Source organism: Sus scrofa, chromosome 2 (assembly GCF_054392235.1).
Source record: "Sus scrofa isolate SSC_HxYL_T2T_F1_AM1 chromosome 2, Sscrofa_HxYL_maternal_Yorkshire_Landrace_v2.0, whole genome shotgun sequence".
NCBI classification, from domain to species: domain Eukaryota; kingdom Metazoa; phylum Chordata; class Mammalia; order Artiodactyla; family Suidae; genus Sus; species Sus scrofa.
Window position 1 is genome coordinate 140,168,047 of NC_139384.1, and position 27,485 is coordinate 140,195,531.

Consider the following 27,485-nt stretch of genomic DNA (forward strand, 5'->3'; position numbering starts at 1 on the left):
GTATTTAAGTTTCATCACCCTGTAGGCTGTCATAAGCACACGGCCGGCCTGACTTACTTTGGCCCTGGAAAAGCACAGGCCTGTGGTATCTGAAGTGCCGTCGCCTGGCCCTCTTACTCAGTCTGATTCTGTGACCATGGGCCCAGTCTGAGGAGGAATTCCTGGATTATTGGGCTGTTCTGGTCAGCAACTCTATGCTTCTCCACAAATCAACTTGCAATGGGATTAAAGGCACTGGCCCTCCCACCAAAACCGTGTGGTCTAAGCATACCAAGCTCAGACTCCTAAGGACCCTAGATCCTGAAACCATCAGATCTCCTGAATTACAATTTCCAGTGGTGGGTCTAAGAATCTAGTGCCTCTCAGTTGCAACAGAGTAAAATGGTTAAATCCAAATGGGTGCCAGTTATGAACCATGAGGTCCTTTACAAATGTAAAGGGACATTCATTGCACGCAAAGTCTGAGACCATGTGGTATAAGAAATAGAAGCAGCCCACACTGCATTCAGTTCTAAGTCAGGCACTGAATTTTTTAGGCCATCCTGGATTTCCTTCAGTCCTGAGGACATGACCCAGGACTTGTCTTTATGGTTGCACAATGTACTGGTTATGCCTATTCTAGATTTATTAATGGCAAGAGTAGGTCTAAACTGGAAGTTCCCTTGTGGTACTGCAGGTTAAGGACCCAGCATTGCCATAGCCACGGCGCAGGCTGCAGCTGCGGCGCAAGTTCATTCCACAGCCCAGGAACTTCCATATGCCAGAGGTGTGGCTAAAGAAAAGAAAAGAAAAAAGAGTAGGTCTAAACATCATTAATATAGAGCATGATGAAATGTTCATGGAAGGATGCCAAAGCCCATTTCAAACCAGACATTTCAGTGATGTAAACTCGGAAGCAAAAGCCTAAAGCAGATCATAAACTAAGAACATCTCTGAAGATAAGGAAATATTTGTGTTCCCAAATATTTGTGGTCCTTCAAACCACCACATCATGGGCTCCCAGAACAGGGAATCTCTTATACTCTAGATGATGAATCGGATCAGTCTGTTCTACTTTGCATCCTCTTTGTTCTCCTGCACATGTGGCAAAAATTAAATAGACTGCATCTGCATCAAAGAAAGATTTCTGGTAAGACTTAAATGTTCAAAATCCTGAGATGTGTTTTCTGGCTCAGAAATGAGAATGTCCTGAAAAAGGAAGTTGGCCTCACAGTGAGAAGTGAGCCTCAGGGAAGTATGACTCCAACTTTTTTGAACACACTTCATGTTGGGGGACAAAGTCTCCCATAGCCTGCACACCTCATCCATTCCAACTTTCCCATGGGAAAAAAGCTTGATAACAAAGAATTAAAGGAGAAGATCAAACCAATCAAAATGGCAGCAATGGAGCAACTATGCAAGAACAGAACAATGACCACAAGAAAATCTTATTAATTTTACAAATACATTGTTTAGTATAAAAATATCAACACCTCCAGATCCTGGCCAACTGAAGTGATTGATGGCTGATCATGAGGCTGGTGGCATAATTTACCATCCCTACCATGACATTCCTGAAAGTAAAAGGTGGTGCTATTATTATTATTATTTATTATTATTTTTTTTTTACCATTTCTTGGGCCACTCCCACGGCATATGGAGGTTCCCAGGCTAGGGGTCGAATTGGAGCTGTAGCCACCGGCCTACGCCAGAGAGCCACAGCAACACGGGATCCGAGCCGCATCTGCAACGAACACCACAGCTCATGGCAACGCCGGATCCCTAACCTCCTTAACCCACTGAGCAAGGCCAGGAATCGAACCCACAACCTCATGGTTCCTAGTCAGATTCATTAACCACTGCGCCATGATGGGAACTCCAGGTGGTGCTATTATTATCTTCACGAGGACAGCAGGTCTAAACCAAAACCATCCCAGGACTTACAGGACTTATGGTCAACCAAGTGATAATTCAAAAACAACACATCCTTCCAGAAAAGTGGAGGCATGGCAAGCATGTAGATGTATACTTGTTCAGTAAAGACTGGCCATATTATTGGTTTTTAAAATACTGAAAGCAGGACGTGGCTCAGTGGAAATGAATCTGAGTAGCATCCATGAGGACACAGGTTTGATCCCTGGCCTTGCTCAGTGGGTTAAGGATCCGGCATTGCCCTCAGTTGCCCTATGGTGTAGGTCAAAGATGCAGCTTAGATCTGGCGTTTCTGTGGCTATGGCATAAGCTAGTGGCTATAGCTCCAATGCAACCCCTAGCCTGGGAACCTCCATATGCCACCGTGCCCACCCCCCCAAAAAAAAGACAAAAAAGACAAAGAAAATACTAAAAGAAAAGCCTCAGAATTCTCTAAGAGGCCAATTCTGGTGTCTGGACACCCCTGACAGTTCTGGCCTTCTCCCACCTCAGAGATTTTAGGTCAATCTGACTTCTGTCCACGAGGGTCCATATTTGCGACTGCCTCACCTCAACTCTCATGCCATTCAGTTCCAAATACTTCTTAATTTGGGATTCTTTTAAATTTATGAGTACTTTTTAAAGCTAATTTTCTTTTATAAAATTTGGTTTCCAACATGTAAGATGTCTAAGCTATTCTTCTGTTACTACTTTTCTGATTATATTGACAATTATGGCCAGATAACATTATTTGGATAACACTGTTCCTTTTGGAATCTATTAAGGCATATTATATGGCTATTGTCATATTGTATTAGAGTTTCCAGAGAAACAGAACCAATAGGATATGCACAGATATAAAAGAGGAGATTTATTCCGGGAATTGGCTTATATAATTATGGAGGTTGAGAAATCTGGTGACGTGCCATCTGCGAGCTGGAGAACCAGGAAAGCCAATGATACAATTCAACGTCCAAAGGCCTGAGAACCAAGAGCTCCAGCAATCAAGGGCAGGAGAAGGTAGATGTCACAGCTCAAAAACAGCACATCTGCCCTTGCTCTGCCCTTTTGTTCTGTTGGGCCCCAAGGATAGAGGCCACCCACACGGGTGAGGATAATCTACTTTACTCAGCACACTCATTCAAATGTAGGGTTCTCAGCGTGCCTCAGCGGTAATAAATCCAACCAGTATCCATGAGAACTCGGGTTCAATCCCTGGCCCCACTCAGTGGGTGAAAGATCCAGCATTGCCGTGAGCTGTGGTGTAGGTCATAGATGCAGCTTGGATCCTGCACTGCTGTGGCTGTGGTGTAGGCCGGCAGCTACAGCTCCAATTTGATCCCTAGACTGGGAACCTCCATATGCCTCGGGTGCGGCCCTAAAAACACACACAAAAAAAAAAAAACACAAAAAAACGCAAAGAATCCTCTTCCCAAGACATCTTCACAGACACACATGGAAATAATGTTTTAGCAGGTACTTGGGCATCCCTTAGCCTGGTCAAGTTGAAACGTAAAATGAACCAACACATGCATTTTTTTTTTTTTAATATTTAGTTCTTGTTCAAAAAGGGTGTATTCGGAGGAACTCCCATCGTGGCTCAGCAGGTTAAGAACCTGACTAGTATCCATGAGGTTTCGGGTTCAATCCTTGGCCTTGATCAGTGGGTTAACGATCCGGTGTTGCTGTGAGCTGCGGTGTAGGTTGCAGACTCAGATCTGGCATTGTTGTGGCTATGGTATAGGACAGCAGCTATAGCTCCAATTCAACCCCTAGCCTGGGAACCTCCATATGCTATAAGTATGACCCTAAAAAAGACCAAAAAAAAAAAAGGATGTATTTTTCTGTTTTAGAGGTTTACTGCCCCCATTTTTTACCTCCTTCTAGTACTTGGATTGTCAATCCTATGACTTTCGTCAGTTTCCTCAAAAGATCCAGTACTAGTTTCTGAACAAATACGCTGATACAAATGTAGTGATTGGAGGGGTCAAAAGGAAAGCGTTCATCATGCACTGGCCAGACTTGTGCTATTGCAGTTTTCTCTCCGCCTCTCCCTGATATCTGCCCTTTGCCAGCCTCCTTGCTCACCCCAGGTGACCTGCCCTGAGCACAGAGCACAGGCAGCAGCCCCTCCAGCCAGCCAACCTCTCCAGCCTGGAGGCCTAACTTCCATGCCCAATGGGGCTTTGCAAGCATTGTCTCCACAAAGATGAAGTCCCCTCTATAAGGAATTTACTAACTAGCTGCAAAGAGTGTTTTCACTGATTGCATCAAGTGATAATCACTTGATTTCATTTATTAGGTAATTTGAAAACTTAGTTCTCAGTCAAACACACTAAAAAGGATCACAATATGCCATGCCATTTGGGCATAAGAATTATTTTATGCTGAAGACTTTTGAGTCCCTGAAATCCCTTATCTACCACAAAGCAGAGCCTCGCCAAAGAACTCAATTGACATAAATCCCCTCCCTGGGAAGAACACTAATCTAACCAGATAGACAGACATTGTTGCAAGACTACCATGTCTCCATCTATTCTCCTAAGGGTCCATTTATCTTTCCAAACATCATTTGTTCTCCCCTACATGCCTTTTCTCTCACCTCCTTCTTTTACCAAACTAGGTAAGACTTCAAGTCTAACTGCATCTTTGAGGTTTTCATTTTTGTAAAATTCCTCATACATGTAAAATTATTATTATTATTTTGCTTTTTTAGGGCCACCACATGCAGCCTGTGGAAGTTCCAGGCCAGGGGTCCAATCGGAGCTGTAGCTGTCGGCCTACACCACAGACACAGCAATGCAGGATCCGAACCACGTCTGTGACCTACACCACAGCTCACGGCAACTCCAGATCCTTGACCCACTGAGTGAGGCCAAGGATTAAACCCTCATCCTCATGCATACTAGTCAGGGTCATTATAACTGAGTCACAGTGGGAATTGCTGTAAAATTATTAACATCAGTAAAATCTGTATAGTTTTCTCCCATGAAGCTGCCAATTAACAAGTTTTGTACTGAACCTAAGAGGGTAAAGGAAAAGTTTTTTCTCTGCTACAATGTCAGGTAAAGTCCATGGACATTTGTACCATTCATCTAGTAGAACAATGAGAAGAATTTTGCATTTTAAAATCAGACCTGGTCCAGCCAAAGGACATTGATATTCTTGATATTCCCAGGAGTTCTGGAAGAAGAGGCAATATTCCTAAACCAAAGACAGCAAACTTTCTAAACCCAGTGATTTATGAGCTCAAAGGCAGTTATGAAGTGTTGAGAGCATGGGTTCTGGAACCCAAATCTCATGATTCCAATTTTTCTTCTGTGACTTACTAAGAATGAGGTTTGGCAAAGTTCCCTATCTTTTTGGCATTAGTCGCATTGCCTGGAATGGAGATAATGACTCACATTTCTGCAGGTCTGTTGGCAGCATGCAATGAGATAATGTGCACAATGACTCAGTAACAGTGTCACCCAGTGCTCTTTGTGGCCACTGAGGTGGCATCATGGGAAGAGAGCCCGAGCCTTGACTACCAGGAATATTACATGCATAATTCCCCCTTTATGATGTTTTTTACTTGATTAAGGATCACTTCTGTTGGAACTGAGCACCTCATAACTGAATGTAATTAAGAACAAACCTGGAGTTCCCATTGTGGCGCAGTGGTTAACTTATCCAACTAGGAACCATGAGGTTGTAGGTTCGATCCCTGGCCTGGCTCAGTGGGTTAAGGATCCTGCGTTGCCATGAGCTGTGGCGTAGGTTGCAGACACGGCTCGGATCCCGAGTTGCTGTGGCTCTGGCGTAGGCCAGCGGCTACAGCTCCAATTAGACCCCTTGCCTGGGAACCTCCGTATGCAGCAGGGGCAGCCCTAGAAAAAGACAAAAAAAAAAAAAAAAAGAAAAAGAAAAAGAAACAAACCTGAGGTTTTTCCTTATGAATGACAAATTATATGAATATTGTCTTCCTCATACCAAGAGTAACAGGGACTTGTCACAAAGCTTTTTTTCATAGGAAATGTCTTCAAGCCACAGAAAAATCTGGCCCCTCAAAATTCATCCTCATATTAGCATTAAAATTTCACAGATGAGGAAGCTAGATCCTGAGACACTAAATGACTACATACATCACAAATGACTATGTCACAAACCAGCTATAATATAGACAAAATTAATATGACCATTTTTAAAAATAACCCAGTTTGCATTTTTGTTAGATATAATAATACCTCAAGAATTTACATTTTGCCTTAAGTTATGCAAACCTTCTCTAGAAACTTTGAAATAAGTTTGATTTCCATCTTGCTAGGACAACCATTGCTTAAAGGCAAGATACTGGGCCCAAGAGCCTTTCAAAATCCATGCAGTGCTATGATGCTGTGATTTTACTGACACCTGAAGTTTTTAAGTTCAATTGTACAACCAGCATTTGTGATTACAGCGTTGTCACTGGTAACCTGCCTTCATATTAGGAAGTTTAAGGCACATATAAGGCTGCTGTTAAGGAGGGAACAAATTCATTACTAAGTTATCTTTGATAAGAACTAATTGACATCCACAGAGTGTTGTGAAATTACTGTTTCCTGGATTTTAGGGGAATGCAAATCAATTCATGTATTACTAGTATTAAATGTCTTTATTTAAGAACCTGGTCCTAGGAGCTCCCATTGTGGTTCAACGGAAACAAATCCAACCAGTAACCATGAGATTGCGGGTTTGACCCCAGGCCTCGCTCAGTGGGTTAAAGGTCTGGCATTGCCATGAGCTGTGATGCAAGTCACAGACGTGGCTCAGATCCTGCATTGCTATGGCTATGATGTGGGCAGGTGGCTGTGGTGTGGGCAGGCAGCTGCAGGCCATTAAAAAAAAAAAATCTGGTCCTAGGACATAAGATTTAAACATCCAGATTCTATTTGAAGCATCTAAGACACTTTGTTCTCTGCATCACCCAGGTAACAATGAAATTCCTCATTTGCTCCATTAGTTTCTCCCCCTACACAATTCATTTACATCACCTCAGTTATCCAGACGTCAACCCCAGAATTCTCAAGCAACCAGACTATTGCAGACCCTGATAGTTTGAAGGGAAAGCAAGCATTGGTGATAAAGAGGCAAACGTCAACCAAATAATTAAAAGTGAAACAGCCTGAAGATTAACTAGAAACATAACTTTTGGAGGTTTGTCAGAAAAGAAAGAGCATCTCGGTTTCTGATGACCAGGATTGGCTCTTTGTGGAACGTCCCTAAAGCAATGGGGAAAGAGAAGACGACTAGAGAAAAAGAGCAAAGGAAATGAGAAATGGCTGGTGGTAGCGAGGAAACCACAAGCACCATGGAGCCTGGCAGCACCCACTCAGCAGAAAAGACATCAGAGGGGTCTCCCCCTCTGAGTGGGTCACTCACGCCTCTACCAGCCCTGCAAGTGCCAACCTCAGATCACTCTGTGTGGGAGGTGCCCTGCACTGGACAAACAGCCTGGAGGCCAACCAGTCCCCACTATCTCAGTGGGAGGAAGGTTGCAAGACTTAAGGAGAACTCATTCAGTACTGATCACACCCTCCAACTTCGATACTAATTACCATTTACTGAGCAGTTACTATGTGCCAAGTCCAGCTCTAATTACATCTTCAATTCATTCAATTCTACCTCTGAGGTTGATACGCTATTTAGCACCCTGTATTAAAAACAGGTCCTTTAAGAATCAGATGCCAGGGAGTTCCTGTTGTGGAGCAACGGAAAAGGATCCGACTAGGAACCATAAGGTTGCAGGTTCAATCCCTGGCCTTGCTCAGTGGGTTAAGGATCCGGCGTTGCTGTAGCTCTGGCGTAGGCTGGCAGCAACAGCTCTGATTAGACCCCTAGCCTGGATACCTCTGCTGCTGCGGCCCTAAAAAGACAAAAAGACCAAAAAAAAAAAAAAAAAATCAGATGCCAAGAGAGTTCCCGTCATGGCTCAGGGGTTAACGAACCTGATTAGTATCTGTGAAGACACGAGTTTGATCCCTGGCCTCACTCAGTGGGTTAAAGATCCAGAGTTGCTGTGGCTGTGGTGTAGGCCGGCAACTATAGTTCTGATTCCACCCCTAGCCTGGGAACCTCCATATGCCTCAGGAGCAGCCCTAAAAAGAAAAAAAAAAAAAAAAAAAAAGTGGACTGAGTAGGGAAATCCAGCTAGGTGGGGACTGAGCATTCTCCCGCAGAGCGAGAACGTAGAGGTGTCTTTTCTTATGACCCACCAAGCAAAGCTTTCCACTTCACAAACCAACCTGAGAAGAGTGTCTCTTTTCTGACACCTGTGTAAACCCTGGGACATCACCCACCATGTAAAAGAGGTCCCTGGCTTACTCAGTTTATCGTGTTTTGAGTAAGCCTGCCATCAAGTACCACCCAAAGCACACCAAATCATTTTTGCCATACGTGTCTCCCCATACATTGTCTTTTTCATGAAAGCCTGTGAAGTTTGACTAGTTAGGACTGGATACTGTGACTCTCAGGGCTCAAACTCTGAAAGCAACTCACATGCCAGGTTGGCACATGCCATATTCCCAGTGGTCCTTTCAGTGATTATCAACTGAAGATAGTGATCGTGGCCAAAAAAGAACACAGTGATGCAAAACAGACCACCTCCCCAAATGCCCCGCTGATCTGCCAGCGGAAGTGGGGGGCATTTTAATTTCTCAGAGAAATCAGCTTAGCACTCTGACTAAATATAGAGCTATGTGAGATTCTGAAGAAACTAAGAGGAGATAGATAATGTCATGTTAAGGTGTTACAATGTAATTAATGGTATTAACATTGTGTACAAATTCAATTCTGTTCTCTGTGCCTCAGAGAAGGCTGGGGACAGGCCAGGAAAGAAAGACAGACAGAGAGAGAGAGAAAGGAGGGAGGGAAGGAGGGAGGGAGGGAGAGAGAGAGGGAGGGAGAGAGAGAGAGAGAGAGAAAGAAAGAAAGAAAGAAAGAAAGAAAGGAAGGAAGGAAGGAAGGAAGGAAGGAAGAAAGAAAGAAAGAAAGAAAAGAAACGGACTGATAATTAAAAAAGAGTAAGTTGGGAGTTCCTATTGTGGCACAGCAGAAATGTATCCAACTTGGAACCATGAGGGTGTGGGTTCGATCCCTGGCCTGGCTCAGTGGGTTAAGGATCCGGCATTGTCGTAAGCAGTGGTGTAGGTCACAGATGCAGCTTAGATCCTGCGTGGCTGTGGCTGTGGCATAGGTTGGCTGTGATGGTGTAGCTCCAATTGGACCCCTAGCCTGGGAACCTCTATATGCCTCAGGTGCAGCCCTAAAAAGAAAAAAAAAAAAAGGAGTAGGTTATATATGACTAGGGATATAGAATTTTTCCATTTTTGCTTTAAAACTACCCATATAATTAAAGGCCCCAGGGGGCAGAATTCCAGCTCTCTTCCAGTCCCATGAAAGTGTGCATGATGGGTCCTGCCCACCTCCCCTGTCTCACTCCAGGCCAGCCACACTGGCCTCTCCTTCCTGTTCCTGGGAAGTCTGTCATATGTGCCAACCTCTTCCTGCTGAAGACGGGAGCGACTGCTTCTCCACCCTCTCAGCTTCTCCAGCTGGGGTCTATGAGCTGCACCGACAAAAGAGCAATGGACAACACAAATTCTCAATAAGGCCAACCTGATGACCCAATGTGCCTTCTGGGCAGGGACATGCAGAGGTAGAAGGTTTTATTTTAATGTCCCAGGACTTCAAATAGATTGATAAATTACCCAACTTCATGATTGTCTGAGCTTAGTAGGGATTCTTATAGAAAATATACATTTTTTTAATCACTTAAAAACAGAAGCGGAGTTCCCATCATGGCACAGTGGTTAACGAATCCGACTAGGAACCATGAGGTTATGGGTTCGATCCCTGGCCTCGCTCAGTGGGTTAAGGATGCGGCATTGCCATGAGCTGTGGTGTAGGTTGCAGACGCAGCTCGATTCCCGCGTTGCTGTGGCTCTGGCATAGGCCAGTGGCTAGAGCCCCGATTCGACCCCTAGCCTGGGAACCTCCATATGCCGAGGGAGCAGCCCTAGAAATGGCAAAAAGACAAAAACAACAACAACAATAAAAAATAGAAGGGAAGGCATTTTCTCTAAAACCATGGCTCCCAAAACCTGTTTATCTAGAGGTATAGCTCCCAGAGGGCCCCCTTCCCATTGTCTGCATGTCACCACAGCCGCCGCTCCTTGAAAAAAGACAGAACTTCCTTGTTCCTTACAGTTAAGAAGGTAAATGAACCATAGTTTAGACACCCAGCATATGCGGGAAGGCACTTGTTTACAAAATAAGGAAATGTGCCCCTGTCGAGAAGTTCTTACTCATATGAGCTATATTAAAGTAGGCAATAAAGAAATTCAAACCCTATAAAGGGCATCAGGAAAAAGAAATTGCTTCCAATGACAGAAATATAACCAGCAAAAAAACTAATTGGTTGCCTTCTCCTTATGCCTCAGAGTGAAAAGTTCCACTGCCTTTATTGCCTGTTGGAGGCTCACAGCCTAATGGGACACATCAAATATATCAGCATTGAATGTACTAATTTGTTATTAATATTTCTTTTTTTTTGTCTTTTTTTTAGGGCCACACCCTTGGCATATGGAGGTTCCCAGGCTGGGGGTCTAATCAGAGCTATTGCTGCCAGCCTACACCACAGCCACAGTGTCTGTGACCTATACCACACCACGGCAACGCCAGATCCTTAACCCACTGAGCGAGGCCAGGGATCCAACCTGCAACCTCATGGTTCCTAGTTGGATTCGTTTCCGCTACACCACGATGCGAACTCCTGTTATTAATATTTCTAATCGAAGGGGTAAGAGGGGAAAAGGGACACGCTCCACCTTGATGAGTGGATAAATATGAAATAAATTAGCAAAAAAAAGAGAGAGAGAGAGAAGCTCAGCTGAGGCTATTATAAGACCCAGAACACCTCTACTGGGCATGGTTGTCTATGGTCATCTGAGCTAGATTTGGATTTTTAATCCCAATCTCTCCCTGGTCCTCAGAAACGCACATGTTAAACAAAGCTACCTGTTCCAATTAGGTGTGGCTGCAAGGAATAAACAACACACCAAAATTACAACAGCATAGGCAAGAGAGGTTATTTCTGTGCCTCAGAAGAGTTTAGGGTCAGCAATTCAGAGCTGATGTCTGTACCCAGAAGTCCAAGCTGCTCTGACACCCGGCCACGCCTTGCGACCAGAGACTGGAAGATGCTGCCTTTCTTCTCATCAGCCATGCACCCACCACAAGAGGGAGAGGATGGATGCTGGATTAGGAAATGAGCCACCTCTGCCACGTCCAAATTCTACCAAACACATGAAGGGGATCACAATATGCCACCCCCAAAATATGCCCCTTTGGCATAAGGATTATTTTGAGTTGAAGGCACCTGAGGAAAAGCAGACAAAGGAAAAGCTCTCTACCCATGCCCCACCTGCCCAAGGGTCTAACTTGCCCTGGGAAGGTGTCCTCCTCTCTTATACCCAGAAGGAAAGAACAGCCTTTATCAGCAGGGATGGAGAGGGCACCAAGATGAGTCTGCATAAACTAAGCTGTACTAGGTAAGCCTTGCCTCTCATTAGTTTCCCCCTGTATATGTATCCCACAATTTACTACTCCTAGAAGCCCAAACACCTTTTCCTTGGTCTTGTCACTTCTCTACAATGTGTCAACCTCTTGTTAAAATGCTAAGTAAGCCCCCAAAGGTAACTACTTCTTTGGGTCTTCATTTGTAAGAAGGCCTCTGTGCACATTAAAAAGTAATAACAAAGAGTAGTTCCCGTGGCTCAGCAGTAATGAACCCAACTAGTATCCATGAGGACATAGGTTCCATCCCTGGCCTTGCTCTGTGAGTTAAGGATTTGGCACTGCTGTGAGCGGCGGCATAGCTGTGGTGGACCTAAAAAGACCAAAAAAGAAAAGAAAAAAAAAAGGAATATCAAATAAAATTTGTATTTCTTTTTTCTTGTTTGTTTTTTCCCCTGTGTTTTTAGGGCTGCACCTGTAGCACATGGAGGTTGCCAGACTAGGGCTCGAATCATAGCTGCACCTCCTGGCCTATATGCCACAGCCACAGTGCCACATCTGAACGACATCTGTGACTACACCCCATTCACAGCAACGATGGGAACTCCTTTTTTCTCTTACTAATCTTTTTTTTCGTTTCATTCCCAGCTCCCAGTAAATGAACATAAAAAAGTGGAGGAATTTTTTTTCCTTCCCTTCACATATATTTAGAAGCCAAAACTTCCACAAAGCATTGATTTATTTGCTTACCTAACAAACATGTACTGATTCCATACTATCTGCCAGGTAGCCTGTTCCAAGCAGGAGAGACAGAGAGCTTGAACAAGCTAGACAAGGTCCTGCCCTCACAGAGCTTTCCTTTAGGGAAGGAAACACATGAAAATTACAGCTGCCTTGTAACCCCAGGGCGCAGAGAGGGAGACGTCAATTTCACACTGGGTTGCAGATGATCAAACAAAGCTTTCTGTTACCTTCCTTGTTAAGGAACAAGGAAGAAAAAGAAACTAGAAGAAGACCGTTGAGTGTCCAATAATAAGCCTGAAGCGAAGTTCCTGTAATGATTATTTGACTCTGAGCCACAGTGCAGCTGGTTCAGAGCTGCTCAATGGTAAACAAAGGTCAGCCAGGGAGACTTTGCTGGAGGAAATCGTTTGTCCAGTTAAAAAGCCCCTTTTATTTCTGGAAGCTACGAAAAATCCAAGCCCTTCAAGTCATTTAGGCAACTCTGAGGGAACAATTAGGCTTTCCACTACTTCAGTGAACACACTTCACAGAGCTCAATTCTGCTGGGGGGACTAGGTTATTTGTAAATGCCCAGGACCTGACCAGCCAATGGACTAGGTTACTTGTAGATGCCCAGGACCTGACCAGCTCATTAACTAGGTTATTTGTAGATACCCAAGACCTGACCAGCACACTGACTAGGCTATTTGCAAACGTCCAGGACCGAGGGGATGCCTGAGAGGCATGTGGGCTGTGTTGGCTTGACAGTGGGGCCCACTCTCTCTGAGGAATGAAAGTTCTGGGAAGGCCAAGCCAGCCACAGGCAGCGTGGCTCTGTGCTTTTGTGAGCAAGAATAAAATGAAATCCCTCAAGGAGGAAAGGAGGCAGGGTGCTCTCGAGAAAGCGCTCATTAAATGTGTAGAGGTCAAAAAATAAAATAGGGAACGAGGCCAGGAGGTGCTCAGCTTACCTGCATTCTCAGGAGATAGTGTAATGATCTGCCACTTACCTGGCAGGGAAAGCGGAGGGCAGAGGAAGACAGAGGGAGACGTCTTCTCTGTCTGACTCCTTGCACGGGGCAAACTGCGAGAAAAAAAAATTTATCATCGTTCCTACAGAGTCTACAGTCCAGAAGCTGTAGAGAGCTTCCTGGTACTGTCTTCTTAGAGGTTCTTTTCCACTTGAAGAAGTTAAAATTATTTCACTCTATTTGGGGGTCGCCAGAGTCTGGATTTAAAACACCAGGGAGGAGTTCCCATCGTGGCTCAGCAGCAACGAATCTAATATCGATGAGGATGCAGGTTCGATCCCTGGCCTGGCTCAGTGGGTTAAGGATCTGGCATTGCTGTGGCTGTAGTGTAGGCCAGTGGCTATTGCTCTGTTCAACCCCTAGCCTGGGAACTTTCAGCGAAGACCTAAAAATACAAAACAAAAACAAGGAAATATTGTGATGATTGTGTACAATTTTTTTTTTTTTTTTTTTGGCTGCTCCAGGGGCATTATGGAAGTTCCTGGGCCAGGGATGGAATCCAAGCTTTATCTTCGACCTACACCACAGCTTTACCGAATCCTTTATCAACCAACACTGGATCCTTTGATCCAGCACACCCAGCCAGAGATCAAACCTGCACTGCCCAATGCTTAACCTGCTGTGGTACAGCAGAAACTCCTAATTTTTCTAAGTTGGGACAGATCTCTCCTTCAAGGCAAGAAAGAAAAATCTTCCATGAATCATCTTGGTTATTCTTAGAACAGTTTGTTATATTTTTTAAATGAAAGCCATTAATTCTGAGGGAAGTATAAAACTAACATCTGACTCTCCAACTTGCATGGCAAAATAACGTGAGATGCATGCCTGAGACACAGTCCCTCACATTATCCCAGGGAAAAATAAGGTAATATGTTGTCTCCTCCCCAAAAAGGAAACAGGCAAAGCCTCTCACAGGCTCTTTTTGAATTCGTGAGCAAAGCTTACTTCCCGGCTCACAGCTAAATGTCCTCATGTTTGTAGCATACTCAAATGACGCCTAAACTGGAAAAAATGTCTCCTCTTTCCACTCCGAAGACTTTCATAGCTGAAAGCCAAACAATTTGAGGATGAGTTCACCAGCTTAAGTCAGGTCAAAAGGAGAGAAATTCAGTGGGATGGCTATTTTGCTCTCTGCAATCCAAGATCCAACCAGTTCCAGTCATGGTGCTTGAGTTCCTGTCTAAAGTCCTGGGCTAAGACTTCCTTAAAGGGACTCAGAGGTCATCTCGGAAAGCACTGGAGATCCCCACACACCTGCAGTAGCCCAGTCCAACGCACCTGTACACCTGAGACACGCCCATCCCTCCTCCGCCTCCTCCTTTCCAGGTGTCTACCCTGAGAGTGCAGGTCCTGGACCTGCCCGATAGGGGCTGGTCCCCTAGACTACGTGGTCTCCCCCAGAGTCTGTTTGCTGAAGGAATGGACTTTGAATCAGCAACAACCCCTATCAGTCCAGAACTCTGGGCCTTTTTTTGGGGGGGTTGCACCCAAGGCATATGGAAGTTCCCAGGCTAGGGGTAGAATCGGAGGTACAGCTGCCAGCAATGATGGATCTGAGCCAAGTCTATAACCTACACCACAGCTGATGGCAACGCCAGATCCCCAACCTGCTGAATGAGGCCAGGTATCAAACCTGTGTCCTCATGGATACTAGTCTGGTTCATGACTCCTGAGCCTCTCTTAATTCACTCGGCACCCCTGGGTAGGTCCAGGCCTAGATCAGCTCCACACAGAACACAGGGAGCTCCCCCACTTCTATCAGTAACCCCACGTGTCTGTTACACTTTACACAGGAAGTTCTCGTGTCTGATATCACATATGTACTTCAGAGTAGCGCTAGGGAGAGGGGTAGGGGAGGAAGATTATGCCCATTTTATAGAGGAAGAGGGGCCTTAGGAGAAAGGTGGTTTTCCCAGGGTTCTGTGGCCCAGAGCTGGGAATCAATCCAGCTCTTCTGAAGCCCTGATGCGAAAGATTAAGAATTGACTGAGCCAGACTAGAGAATGGAGCAAAGAGGAGTTCCTGTCGTGGCGCAGTGGTTAACGAATCCGACTAGGAACCATGAGGTTGCGGGTTTGGTCCCTGCCCTTGCTCAGTGGGTTAAGGATCCGGCGTTGCCATGAGCTGTGGTGTAGGTTGCAGACACGGCTCGGATCCCACATTGCTGTGGCTCTGGCGTAGGCCAGTGGCTACAGGTCCAATTCGACCCCTAGCCTGGGAACCTCCATATGCCGTGGGAGCGGCCCAAAGAAATAGCAAAAAGACAAAAAAAAAAAAAAAAAGAACAAAGAGATAAGGACTGGGAAGCACATGTCTGGCTCCCCACCCCTCCTGTTTCCCACTTTTCTTTTCCAGCACTGACTTTTCCAGGTACCTTCTCATTCCATTTGGCCTGTTGGCTCCCCACAGGATTTCCTATCTTCGCCAGCCCTGCCTCCAACTGTCCCATTTGTCCCAACTCCTCTCTTCCATCTCCCACTCTGTCCTACCCAACTTTGAAATTTCCCCAATGGGCTGCTTTTGGAATCTGATTGCTGCTATTTTTGTTATGAAGGGATGAACGACAACTGTCCTAGGACATGATAGCAGAAGGAAGTAAAAGGACACATGACAGGTGTTCCAAACAGGGGGCGGAGAGGGGTATTTTTAAAAAACAGTGACGGGGGTTGCTAGTTACCACCCCCCAATATCCATTCTGCCCCCTCTCAACATAATAGAGCACCCGAGTTTTGCTGGAGTATATGGTTCCCCAAAAGAAAGGTGTCTCCACCGCTCATTCGGCTGTATGTGCTATGTGACTAAGTTTTGCCCATGTGAGTGGAACTGAGTATGCGACTTCTGGGTCACACCCTTAAATGGAAGAGTGCCCTCCCCGTGGCGATGAGCCATCTTACACAAAGCAGAATAACAACCAGAATTTGCCTGAGGCCCAGACACCACCAGGTCACCAGTCCACCCTGGCCTACTAAAGAGAGAGAAACTACCCTGCTGAGCCTTCATTCTTAGAGTCTCTGTTAGAGCTGCTAAAATCATATTCAAAATAAATACCAGGGCCCTGCCTAGACATCTATATGCTGTTTCACTCTTCTTGGTAGAAAAAAAATGTCTACAGCCAAGTAGGGTTAGAGTGAGGCTAAGCCTAATTCATCAGAGACTAAAGAATAAAATGGAATCCTTGGGCTGGAAGGAAATGTGTGAAGCTGGGAAGGATTACCCGCGCTGTGGCCTACCTGTGGCTCATTCGAGAGCACAGCCCCCACCTAAAGAAACGTCCATTTGATTTTTTTTTTTTTGAAAGCCCACTCCTAAATATAAACCAAGCACATAGGCCAATCTCGGCCCTGGGACTCCAGTTTTTTACTTCAGATTTGGTCCAGCCTCTTCATTTTACAGATGAGAGCGAGGGCACCAAGGTCAAATCACTCCTCTAAGAGACTCCAGCCCCTGGAAAGCACAGCTGTGTCTAGAACACAGGTGTGCCTCCTCCCAGACCTGGGCCACCCTAGTTCATGCCTGTGTTGTTCAAGAGTCAACTGCGCATGTATTTCCCAGCTCTGTCCTCCGTGAGGACCTAGAAGCAGGGACATCTTCAGGTCAATAGGCCAGATCCTGGCTTCTAAACTCAATTCTTGACTAAAAACAATCAGGCTCTTGGAAGAACTGGCTGATTCCAGGGCTGGGACAGGACAAGCCCAAGACCCACATGGGACATCTTGTTTCAAATAGAAAGGAAGTGCTAAAAGAACAGGGACACATCCAAACAACACAGAAGGCAGCTTGAAGGGAATCCTGCTGGTCAAATCAGGAACATCGAAATGTATTTGAAACATCAAAATAAGTAATGAAGTAAGTGGATTATAACTTACCGGGACACAATTAAGTGAATCAATGGAAAGTCTGATGGAGAACTGAACAGTTTCAAGGGCCTCCTCCTAAGATGTTAATTTACATTTTTATGATGGAAACAGCTGGTAGACATCACTCTAGTCAAAACACCAATGGGAACATGAGTAATAGACAAATGGCAATCATGCACCACCTGACCCAATGCAGTGAGGGGGACATGGCGTCACTTCTGCAACTGTACTGCCCGAGATGCACAACCTGAACCCAATCATAAGGAAACACCAAGCTGAGAGACATCCTACCAAAACACGTGGGTGGTCATTTCCAAAGCATCAAGGTATGAGAAGTCAGGAGACTACAGGAAACTAAGGAGACATGACAACACGACTCCTTTTGCTATAAAGGACTTTAGTGGCTCAAGTCACACAAGTTGAATGGATCCTGGAATCAGAAGGTAACATATCAATTTCCTGATTCTTATGCTTGTATATGATCATGTAGGAAAATGTCATTTGTGGGAAATATGCTAAAATGTCTGGAGTTGGTGTGGCACCAGGCCAACAACATATTCTCAAACGATTTAGAAAGATAAAGTTTGTAGGTTCATGATTATTTAAAAAATAAAAAGCATTACAAAAGAAAAAAGGAGAGATCAGTCATTGAGAAATAGGCAGGCAGGGAAGGAGGGCGTTGGGAGAAGTCCTGTTTCAGGGGCGCACTTTATATCACCAGAGCACGAAGTCTGGGTGCAAAATGCAGTCCCCACGTTTATCGGCTGTGAGACGGGGAAGTTGCTTATCCCCTTAGTAAACTGAGGATCATAATACCTACTTTGCAGATCGTTATGAGAATTAAATGGCTTCTATGTAAGTGCCCAGATTATAGGTGTAAGTAAATCAAAACGGCCCCTGGAGTTCTTAAAAGTGGAGTAACTTCATACACATGCTCACTGCAGGCAGGGAGAGTGGATAGAAATAAAAATTGTTTTTTTAAAGACGCTACTCTGCAATTATAGCACTTGTTTTCTCTCTTGTTTGGGGGGCTTATGTTTTACCTAAGGACAGTAATCACCTGCAGCTGAGGTGATCTGTGTGGTTATCTGATGGGAGGGAGGGAGGCGGGTTACCAGCAGCGTAGGAATGGAAACAGCGCATACAAGTGGGGCACTGAGTTCAGCACATGCTTGAGGAACACAAAACCTTTTCCATGGTGTCTTCCTGGATACCAAAGAGTAGACACAACTCACTCCCCTGCCGAACTGAGGCGCTTGCTCTGGACAACAGTGCCACCTACAGGTCAACACCGTGAAGACAACTTAATAGCATCGTTCCTGGCCAGATTTTTAGAATCCTGGAATTCCCAGAGTGAAAAGACCTTCAACCAGCAAAGAGCAAACGTTAAGGAGTTATTGGATCTGTGCTCCTATTTTCAGACATAACCTACCTTGAAAAGTAAATGCCCTCTGCAATAATTCACATGACAGAGGAATCCAATTGACAAAATCATAAAATATGTAAGTAATAAACTTTAAAGAATTTTGAAAGAATCCTAAGCACCTGAATTCAACACACATATCACACACCCAGATTTTATTAAGTCACGAGTATTATAAATTGGTTCTTTCCTAATTTATGATCCCAAAAATCTCAAAAGAACTTCACTTTTCAAAACTCAGAAAAATGTGTCTACATTTCATTAAAGAAAATACATTTAAAAATAAAATATTTAAGGAGCTCCCACCATGGCACAATGGGTTAGGCAGTGTCTCCACAGCACCAGGACGTAGGTTCAATCCCCGGCACAGCACAAAGGGTTAAAGGATCCTGCATTGGCACTGTTACAGTATAGGTCGAAACTGCGGCTCAGATCCAATTCCTGGGTAGGAAACTTCCATGTGCCTCAGGGTCGCCAAAAAAGAAAGATATCTGTAAGTGCAAAACATGGCAAACACCCCAATAAAATGAACCAACAGCTCTTACGATTGCCAGGCACTATTACTCTTGTAACTTTTCTTCTTCAATCTTTACAGTTAAGAGTGGGCATTATTACCACCCCACAGATCAGAAGCGCTAACCACAGCTCATGTTCACTGTGGGGGGCTGAGAACTGGCAGTATGGCTACAACGCTGGATGCAGGCAGGGAGGGGCAGACAGTCACAGGGGTTCAGTTTCACCAGGAAGCAGTTCAGGACTCCCAGCACCTTAAAACACATGGCCGGCCAGTAATAACACATACCAATGTACATTTTAGCTCCTATAATTAATACCAATAAGTAACTTTTATTAAGTCAGTAAAAAAAAGGGAGTTCTCTTGTGGCACTGAGTTAAGGATCCAGCCTTGTCTCTGCAGCAGCCTAGGTCACAGCTGTGGCACAGATTCAGTCCCTGGCCTGGGAACTTCCACGTGCAGCAGGTGTGGCCAAAAAAAAAGTCAGGAAAAAAGAACAGAGGGCCAAAGGCAAAATTTTTAAATAAATGTTTTGACAAAAAAATGTCCTTATTGCAGAAAATTTGTGAATTAGTTTACAGGAAAGCTTTCAGCGTCAGTTTAACTTGATTTCTATACCTAAGGTCAGAGCTGGCAGTACCCCTCTCAACAGTATACTGGAGATTATTATTCCAAATTGGCTACCATGGCACGGCTTTAGTATGTATACAGGAATGGAGAGCCCCTCTAAATATCCCTAATTGGAGAAAAATCACAAACATAAAAATTTTAAAGCTAAAACATTAACACTGCTTCTGTTTAACACTGAATACTGGTTTAAAAATAGTATCCTTGGAAAAAAACAGGATATAAAAGTATTTCCATCAAAATCATACACAATTATTTCACAAAATGAAAACAGCCAATTGTAAATGGTTCCCAAAAATATTTTAAATAGGGCTTTATTTTCTTGAGACCACATTACACACTCTAAAGACTGGGCTACAATACCTAACATTGCGACTTATAAAGAAAAACCATAGTAAGGTTTTTTAAGCAAATGCCCAAACTGCATGATTTTCTTGAGCAACTGCTTATGTTCAAATGTTTGGGGAGTTTCCGTTGTAGCTCAGGGGTAATGAACCCAACTAGTATCCATGAGGATGTGGGTTCAATCCCTGGTCTTGCTCAGTAGGTTTTGGATTCGGCGTTGCCAAGAGCTGTGGTATAGGTTGCAGACTCAGCTTGGATCTGGTGTTGCTGTGGCTGTGGCATAGGCCAGCAGCTGCAGCTGAGTTGACCCCTGGTGACTTCCAAATGTCATGGGTGCGGCCCTAAAAAGCAAAAAAAAAAAAAGAAAAAAAATTATTAAGAAGTTCCCACTGTGGTACAATGGGGTCAGCAGCGTCTCTGCAGTGCTGGGATGCAGGTTCCATCCCTGGCCCAACACAACAGGTTAAAGGATCCAGCACGCTGAAGCTACAGCATAGGTCACTACTACAGCTCAGATCTTAACTCCATGCGCCACAGGGCAGCTAAAAGAGAAAAGTATCTACGTATCACGAGTTCTCTTGCAGCACAGTAGGTTAAGGATCCAGTGGCTTAGGTCACTGCTTTGGCATGAGTTCAATTACTGACCTGAGAAATTCTGTATGCCACAGGCCAAAAAAGAAAACATATATTATGTATCAGTATGAGGTAATCCACTTTGAACTTCAAGATAAGGAAGTTGGTTTCAGCATAATCATTTCATGAGACATTTAAAAAGGGTTCCTTGTTCAGTAACAGGGAGGTGGCATCATGCACCTGGGGCAGGGTGGGCGAGGACCATGAAATGGATAACAAGCATCTGATTCTGACTTTTTTTGTTGTTGTTGGTTTTAATTTTTAATCAAAAGTTACACAATTTCTTGATATAAAGTCAAAAGCTCTACAAGACTTGTTATGGAAAAAAAGCAATCTTTTCTCTTTTGCTCTCCTGAAACAATGATTTTTCATTGATAGAAACAACGATAGGATATACCTCTCTTTTTAAGCCTATATTGTGATTTCCTGCTTTTGTAATTTTAGGCATTACTGATTTTCCACTACCAAATATAAACTGCCTGCCTTTCTAACCTACCCTCAAACCCTGAATTTTTCCTGCCAACATGCTTTCCAAACACCTATTGTCCACGTCTGGCTTAATATTCCAGGCTGACAAGGCACACCTCGGTGAATGCTAGTCCCCATGGGGCCATGGAACATGTAATCAATACCCTTGCTTTCCTGATAAATTTATAATGGCTTTGTTTTTTTCATCTGCTTGCTTCTCCGCCATAACTCAACTCCAAACTCTCTGCCAGTTGTCTAACTCTCTCCATACATCCTGACACATTAGGTCCTGGACAAATGTCATTGTCTTTGAAGGCTTCTGCCCAATCCAATCTGGCAGAAATCAAGGAGGTGCTGGCTGCTACCCATTAGGGAAGCAGAGACTGCTAGGAAGATAGAACTACAGGAGCCAGCGTGGGCTCAAAAGGGCCCCAGGCTGAACGACTCCAGGGGCTCCTGAGCAGCTTCTCAAGAGAAGGAAGCTGACTCTGAGCACAGAGAAAGTGAGCTGTGCTGAGTTCAGCGCCAACACGTGCTGCCACACGTAGTTATTCTCCTAGAACAAACCTAAGGGCAATCCCAGAAGTCTGACAGCTACAGAAAACGGTCAGAGGTTGCATAAGAAATCCAGATGCACTTTGCATGGAATTCCATGTCGTCAGCAGTTCCAGGTTCTAGGGCAGGAGTGAAATGTCTGTCCACACTACGTATTTCTTCTGTGGTGACCAGCTATCCTGAGCAAGAAGCGGTGATGGTGCTGAATGCCCTTGGTGTCACTGCACAGGGCTGCTGTGCTGTGCTCCTCCACCAGCAGGGGGCACACCCCTCTGCAATCACACCTTCTTGACACCTGCTGAGGGCGACCTGAATCAATACATGCAGATTTCTTTACCCGCTCAGGAGATGTTCCTGCATCCACTGACAAGACTTCTATTTTCTTCCTTATTAAGGTCTGTATTTTTCCAAATTCCTACCATGGCAAGTATTATTTCTTCTAAATTATAAAATAATCCTAAACTTAAAAAAAAATTGGTAACTACTAGTAACATAAAAATTCATCTACTCTTTCACTAAATAAGGCTGTCATGCTAATTTTTATTAAAAAAAAAAAAGTCTCTTGATTAGGGCCTTGGAGGCACTGTCACATTCAAAATGATGCATTTATTCAAGGCACTTCTTAACTTTCATTGCCTTCTTCTTCAGAAGAGTTGCAACAATGCCTGAAAGACTTGAAAGGTCGGCATAAAGCACTTTTACTGAAACTTGATTCCTTGGGCCAGAGGAAGGTCCTTACTGTAGTTGATGGTACTAAGAAGGGAAAAAGGAACAAAATTCAATAAAGAACAGTGTACACCTATCTTATGCCATTAAACAATGTAGATCTGTATATATTAACAAAGTGAAATATCCAGATGGTAAGCTGGGGAAGAAAAAAAAAATGAGCATACAAATGTTAGTATAGATACAGTTTTGAGAGCGAAAAGCTAGAAAAACACACAGCACACGTGTTAGTCACGGTTTTCAGGGCACAAGAATTTGGGACTGTAACTTCATCTTCTTTATGTGTCTGCTTAATTTGTAGTGAATTAGCAGGAAGAACACAAACATTGCCATTTTGATAGATAACAGAGGTTTCCCTCTTACCCACCTGGTTTCTCTCATTGGAGGAAAAAATGTCCCCATTAAAAGTGTTCCAAAAAAGCTGCAGCTACAGGCTTGCCCGCTCCCACTCCCCCCATCTCAAGTACACAAGCAAAGTAAAAGGAACAAAACTGACTTCAATGAATGGGAATCAGGCAGAGTGTGCATGTTTGAGGCTGAAGCCACAGTCAAAGGACCTCAGAAACTCCTGACATATACATGAAATCTGCCAGGAGGAGGATTGTCTGTCTGTCTGTCTGTCTGTCTGTCTCTCACACACACACACACACACACACGATGCTGTGAGGTGAAGGATGGGCTAACCTGACGGCGGGAATCTTCACAATGTGTGCCTACATCATGTTATACCCTTTAAATACACCATTGGTTTTTTGTTTTGGGGGGATTTTTTTTGGTCAATTATACCTCAGTAAAGCTGGAGTAATAAGAAAATTCCCAACAGACATGAAGTTGCTAAGAGGTGAGCAGTCAAGGAGGATAAACCCCCCAAGGTTCCAGAGCCAGTGAGAAGCAGTAAACGGGACTAGGACGGTATCCACGGCTCCCCACTCCATGCTCTTTCTTCAACCTAACACCACGCAGGCCTGACCCCACACACCACTTTACTGCACTAGGATAAAGCTATTTCTGTGCAAGGGGTGGGCAAACAGAAAACAAGCAGAAATCAACTCCTGGTCAAAACCCCGCAGCAGCAGCCTCCCTCACTGGGTACCCTGGTTCTGGGTGAACGCGCTAATCCACTCTCGAGGCTCCTGCTCACTCTTCCCAGAGCTGTAGGACCCAGCGTGTTAGCCAGGCCCACCTCCACGTCTTGACGCCCCTGCAGTCGGCACGCATGGTAACCACACCCCAAGAGAAAACTCAACAGACAGACTCTTCCACTCGCTCCTGCCGGCTGACCCCCAGTCTCCTCCTCCTACACTACTTGTAGACAAAATCCACCATGAGATGGTTTCACAGCCTGGCGCTGGGCACTGGCACAAGCTGGACAAGAACGAAGGAAACTGTTAGCACAGCACAAGGGCTTTGGGAGGGGAGAGCTATGTGCGTGTATGTGTCCCGCATTCCAAAGACAGAGCAGAAAGCACAAGAGTGGAGAGCCTGTTCCAGAGGCTTTTCCCAAAGCCTTCTCTTACCAAGTAGATCTTCTCATGTACTGTTTCCAGGCATCACTGCCAGACTCCCTGCCGCCGCCAGTGTGCTTTTCTCCTCCTAGAGAAAGACAGGAGCAGCTCACGCGTCCTGAGCAGGGCCTCTGTGGGGGCGCCTGCTCAGTAGCACCAGAATGAGGACACCAGGAGACCAGAGCCAGAGTATCTCCTCTGACAACAAAGACATAAAAGGCAGAGGCCAAAACAAACAGGGAAAAGGGAACCAAAAGGGAAAAGAAAACAGAAGGAATTAAGAAGAAAGAGAAATGTCAGGAAGCAGAAGAAAACCTTTAAAAAATTCTTACCATTAGACAAAGGTGCTCAGAGTGGAAACCTCTGGACAGGGAAAATAAAATTTTATTTTTTTCATTTATGCTCATCTGTATGTAATTTTCGACAATATAGAGAAATTGATTCTATAATATTTTTAATGTTATAGTAGTATCTTTAGAGAGGTGACAAGAATGATTCCATAAAACAAAAAAAGAGGATACTGTTTAAAAGTGTGTGATACGTTGTGTCTGCAGCAGCACAGGTTTGAGCCCCACCCCCAGCACAGTGGGTTGAGGATCTGGCATTGCCACAGTTGTGGTTAGGTTGCAGCCAAGCCTAGGATTCAATCCCTGGCCCAGGAACTTCCATATGTCATGGTGCAACCAAAAAAAAAAAAAATTTTTTTTTAATTTAGAAAATAAACGCACACTTGGTATTATTTTGAAGAACAGCAGAGAAGAGGAAAATGTAATAGAAGGACTAGAAGTTTAATGAAACCTACTGTTTAAAAAAAAAGCCTAGGAGGTCCTCGTGGCACAGCAAGCTAAGGACCCAGCATTGTCACTGCTACGGCTCAGACTGCTGCTCTGGCGTGGGTCTGATTCCTGGCCCCAGAACTTCTGCAAGCCATGGGTATGGCTAAAAAAAAAAAGAGAGAGAGAAAAAAAAGGAAAAAAGGAAAAAAGAAAAAAAAAAAGGCTAAAGTGATAAAAAAAGAGGAAAAAATTAATAACATTGGAAAATCCTTCACAAGATAACGTTCAAGTAATAAGAGTTCTAGATATTAAAACAGAAAAATCAAGGGAAAAAACTGTCAAAGAAAAATCTACTAAAATAAAATAAAATATGAAACTTTCCAGAACTGAAAACTGTGAGTCCCAAGATGCTAAGGCCAATTGCTGGCTCCCTGACAGTCAAAAAAAGCATTTTCACAAAGATATCCATAGAGGTGTATTACTGAAAAATTCCAGAACATCAGACATAAACAATAAACCTAGGGGAGTTCCCGTCGTGGCGCAGTGGTTAACGAATCCGACTAGGTACCATGAGGTCACGGGTTCGGTCCCTGCCCTTGCTCAGTGGGGTAACGATCCGGCGTTGCCGTGAGCTGTGGTGTAGGTTGCAGACGCGGCTCGGATCCCACGTTGCTGTGGCTCTGGCGTAGGCCGGTGGCTCCAGCTCCGATTCAACCCCTAACCTGGGAACCTCCATATGCCGCGGAAGCGGCCCAAGAGATAACAACAACAAGAAGACAAAAAAAAAAAAAAAAACCAATAAACCTAGCATTTTTGACATGGGAGAAAAAAGATCAGATATCAAAGTGGACTGGACTTTTCGACCACAGTAATGGAAACCAGAAGACAAGTAAGTAATAGCTTCAGAAGTCTGAGAAAAATTTACAATGTTGGCAGCTGAGGCCCTCAAAAAAAAAAAGGAAAAGAAAGAAAAACTGAGGTAACTTCAAAGGTCAATTTCCTTTTCCTTCAGTAAGAATCTCTAAGTAGTTACATCTGGGAGAGAAGGTTCCTTAGAATGAGGCTGTATTTGGCAACAGCATCCTTAAGGAGGTAATGAAGGTTAAAGGAAGTCATGAGGGTGGGGTTTTAAGACAACAGGACTCATGCCTAAGAAGAGAAAGAGACACCACGGGTATACAAGCACAGAGGGGAAGGCCCTGTGAGGACACAAGAGGAAGGCAGCAGGAGAATCCAAACCCACCTACACCTTGATCTTGGACTTCCAGGCTCCAGAACTCTGAGACAATACCTTTCTGTGGCCTGAATCCCCCGAGCTGGTATTTTGTTACGGCAGCCCCAGCAGGCTAAAACCCTGCCCATCATGGAAAAGGGGAATGACCCCCTACATACCAAAGGCACCTCCAATCTCAGCCCCACTCGTTGGAATGTTGACGTTTACGATGCCACAGTCGGATCCTTTTGGTCTGTGTGTAAAACGGGGGGCACAGTGAGAGCACAGTATAGGGAAGTGACAAACACAAAAAACAAATATAGAAAAATTGATAAATAATCCAAACAAAACCTATAAAGACTCAGTACAAAAGAAAAAAGAAAAAAAGAAAAAAAAAAAAAAAAGATTTTCACCCATGATGGTTTTCTTTTTTAAAAGTCCACTCACTATACAAATCAGACTTTAAAAAGTTTTCAAAGTAGTCAAAGTTATTACCCAAGCCAGCGGAAGATTCTGCCCAAATCCTTGGTAAAGATGCTACTTGAAAGTCCCTGTTTTACTTCATTATTCCATGCAAAGACCTCGTCTTCATTCTAAAAGGACAGACATTGCAAGTTGTTAGAAGAGTCACAGCCTTCAGGTTCAAGTTCACTGGTGGTGAACTCATTTTATGAGATTTACCAGTATAACTTTGGTGCACAGAAGGAAACTAAAGAGTCAACATCTCCGTAACTCTTGTTTCTTTTGCACAGTGCTTTATGGGATTTCCCCCTTAATTTTACTTAGAGAAAAACCCTTGAGTACCTTCTTCCAAGCAAGCCACTACATGTAAGAGCCAGTATTTACTGAGCTCTTACCATGTGCAATAATACACTAACTGAGGCACTTAGCATGCACACAGTTATTTAATTCTCACCCAATGACACAGGTTCAATATTATTCCTAATTTACAGATTAGGCAAGACAGGCTACTACATGGTTTCCTTAGAAACTCATTGTCAAACACACAGACACACCACAAAACATGAAATGATACTCGCTAGTCACTCTATGTGCAACAATGATAGACAATTTAAAGCCAGATTTTAATTAATGCTATCATATAATTGCAACAAGGTATAAGTGTCATTCTCTTCTAACTGTTAATCATGGCAGAGTCAAGCCTTGATTCACTTTCTAAACATCTGGCACAGTAGGGTCTGTCCCGTACTGGCAAGAAAACCCTCTAATTACCTTCATCTGTTAAAACCGTCACAGGCTGTCCTCTGAGACGGTTCTAAGTGTAGATCTGTAGGCTGCCTTGTATCTTCTCATTTTGTCCACCGACCCTTAGCACTCAGATTATCAAATTACCTGGTCCCTTTTGTGTAGAAGCTGACTTCAAAGCCCACACAGCTCAGAATCAGGTGATACAGACAATGGGGGCTACATTCTCCATAAATTCCAACACTGACCCTCTGCTTGTCCAATTACCTGGCAGCTAGCTTGATATGCTCTACTATACATAAGCGTTCATTCCATCAGTTTGTCCTTAACTTTCAAACCTCCACTATTCAGAGTGACTTTCTAAAACCTCCTTAGGTAGTTCCTGCTGTGGCTCAGCAGGGTAAGATCCATGAGGATGCGGGTTTGATCCCTGACATCGATCAGTGGATTAAAGGTCTG

At 44.2% G+C, this 27,485-nt stretch overlaps 1 protein-coding gene across 10 annotated transcripts in view; it reads right to left on the reverse strand.

Annotated features, from left to right (window-relative positions):
• Nucleotides 1-20,811: 20,811 nt before the first annotated feature.
• Nucleotides 20,812-27,485, reverse strand: part of ALDH7A1 (aldehyde dehydrogenase 7 family member A1) — a 50,072-nt gene continuing 43,398 nt past the window's right edge. For 7 of the 10 annotated variants that reach the window (XR_014838713.1, XR_014838714.1, XR_014838712.1 and 4 more), the window contains 4 exons: nt 26,316-26,413; nt 26,000-26,073; nt 23,844-23,919; nt 20,812-22,353 (listed from right to left, as the gene is read on the reverse strand). Coding sequence is in view for 4 of the 10 variants with exons in the window: in XM_085014437.1 (XP_084870563.1) it covers nt 22,299-22,353; nt 23,844-23,919; nt 26,000-26,073; nt 26,316-26,413 (303 nt within the window). In the remaining 6 variants the exon portion in view is untranslated. Of the gene's footprint in view, nt 22,354-23,843; nt 25,338-25,486; nt 26,074-26,315; nt 26,414-27,485 lie in introns of all 10 variants that reach the window. The other 3 variants (XR_014838710.1, XR_014838711.1, XR_014838709.1) reach the window with 1 other exon arrangement.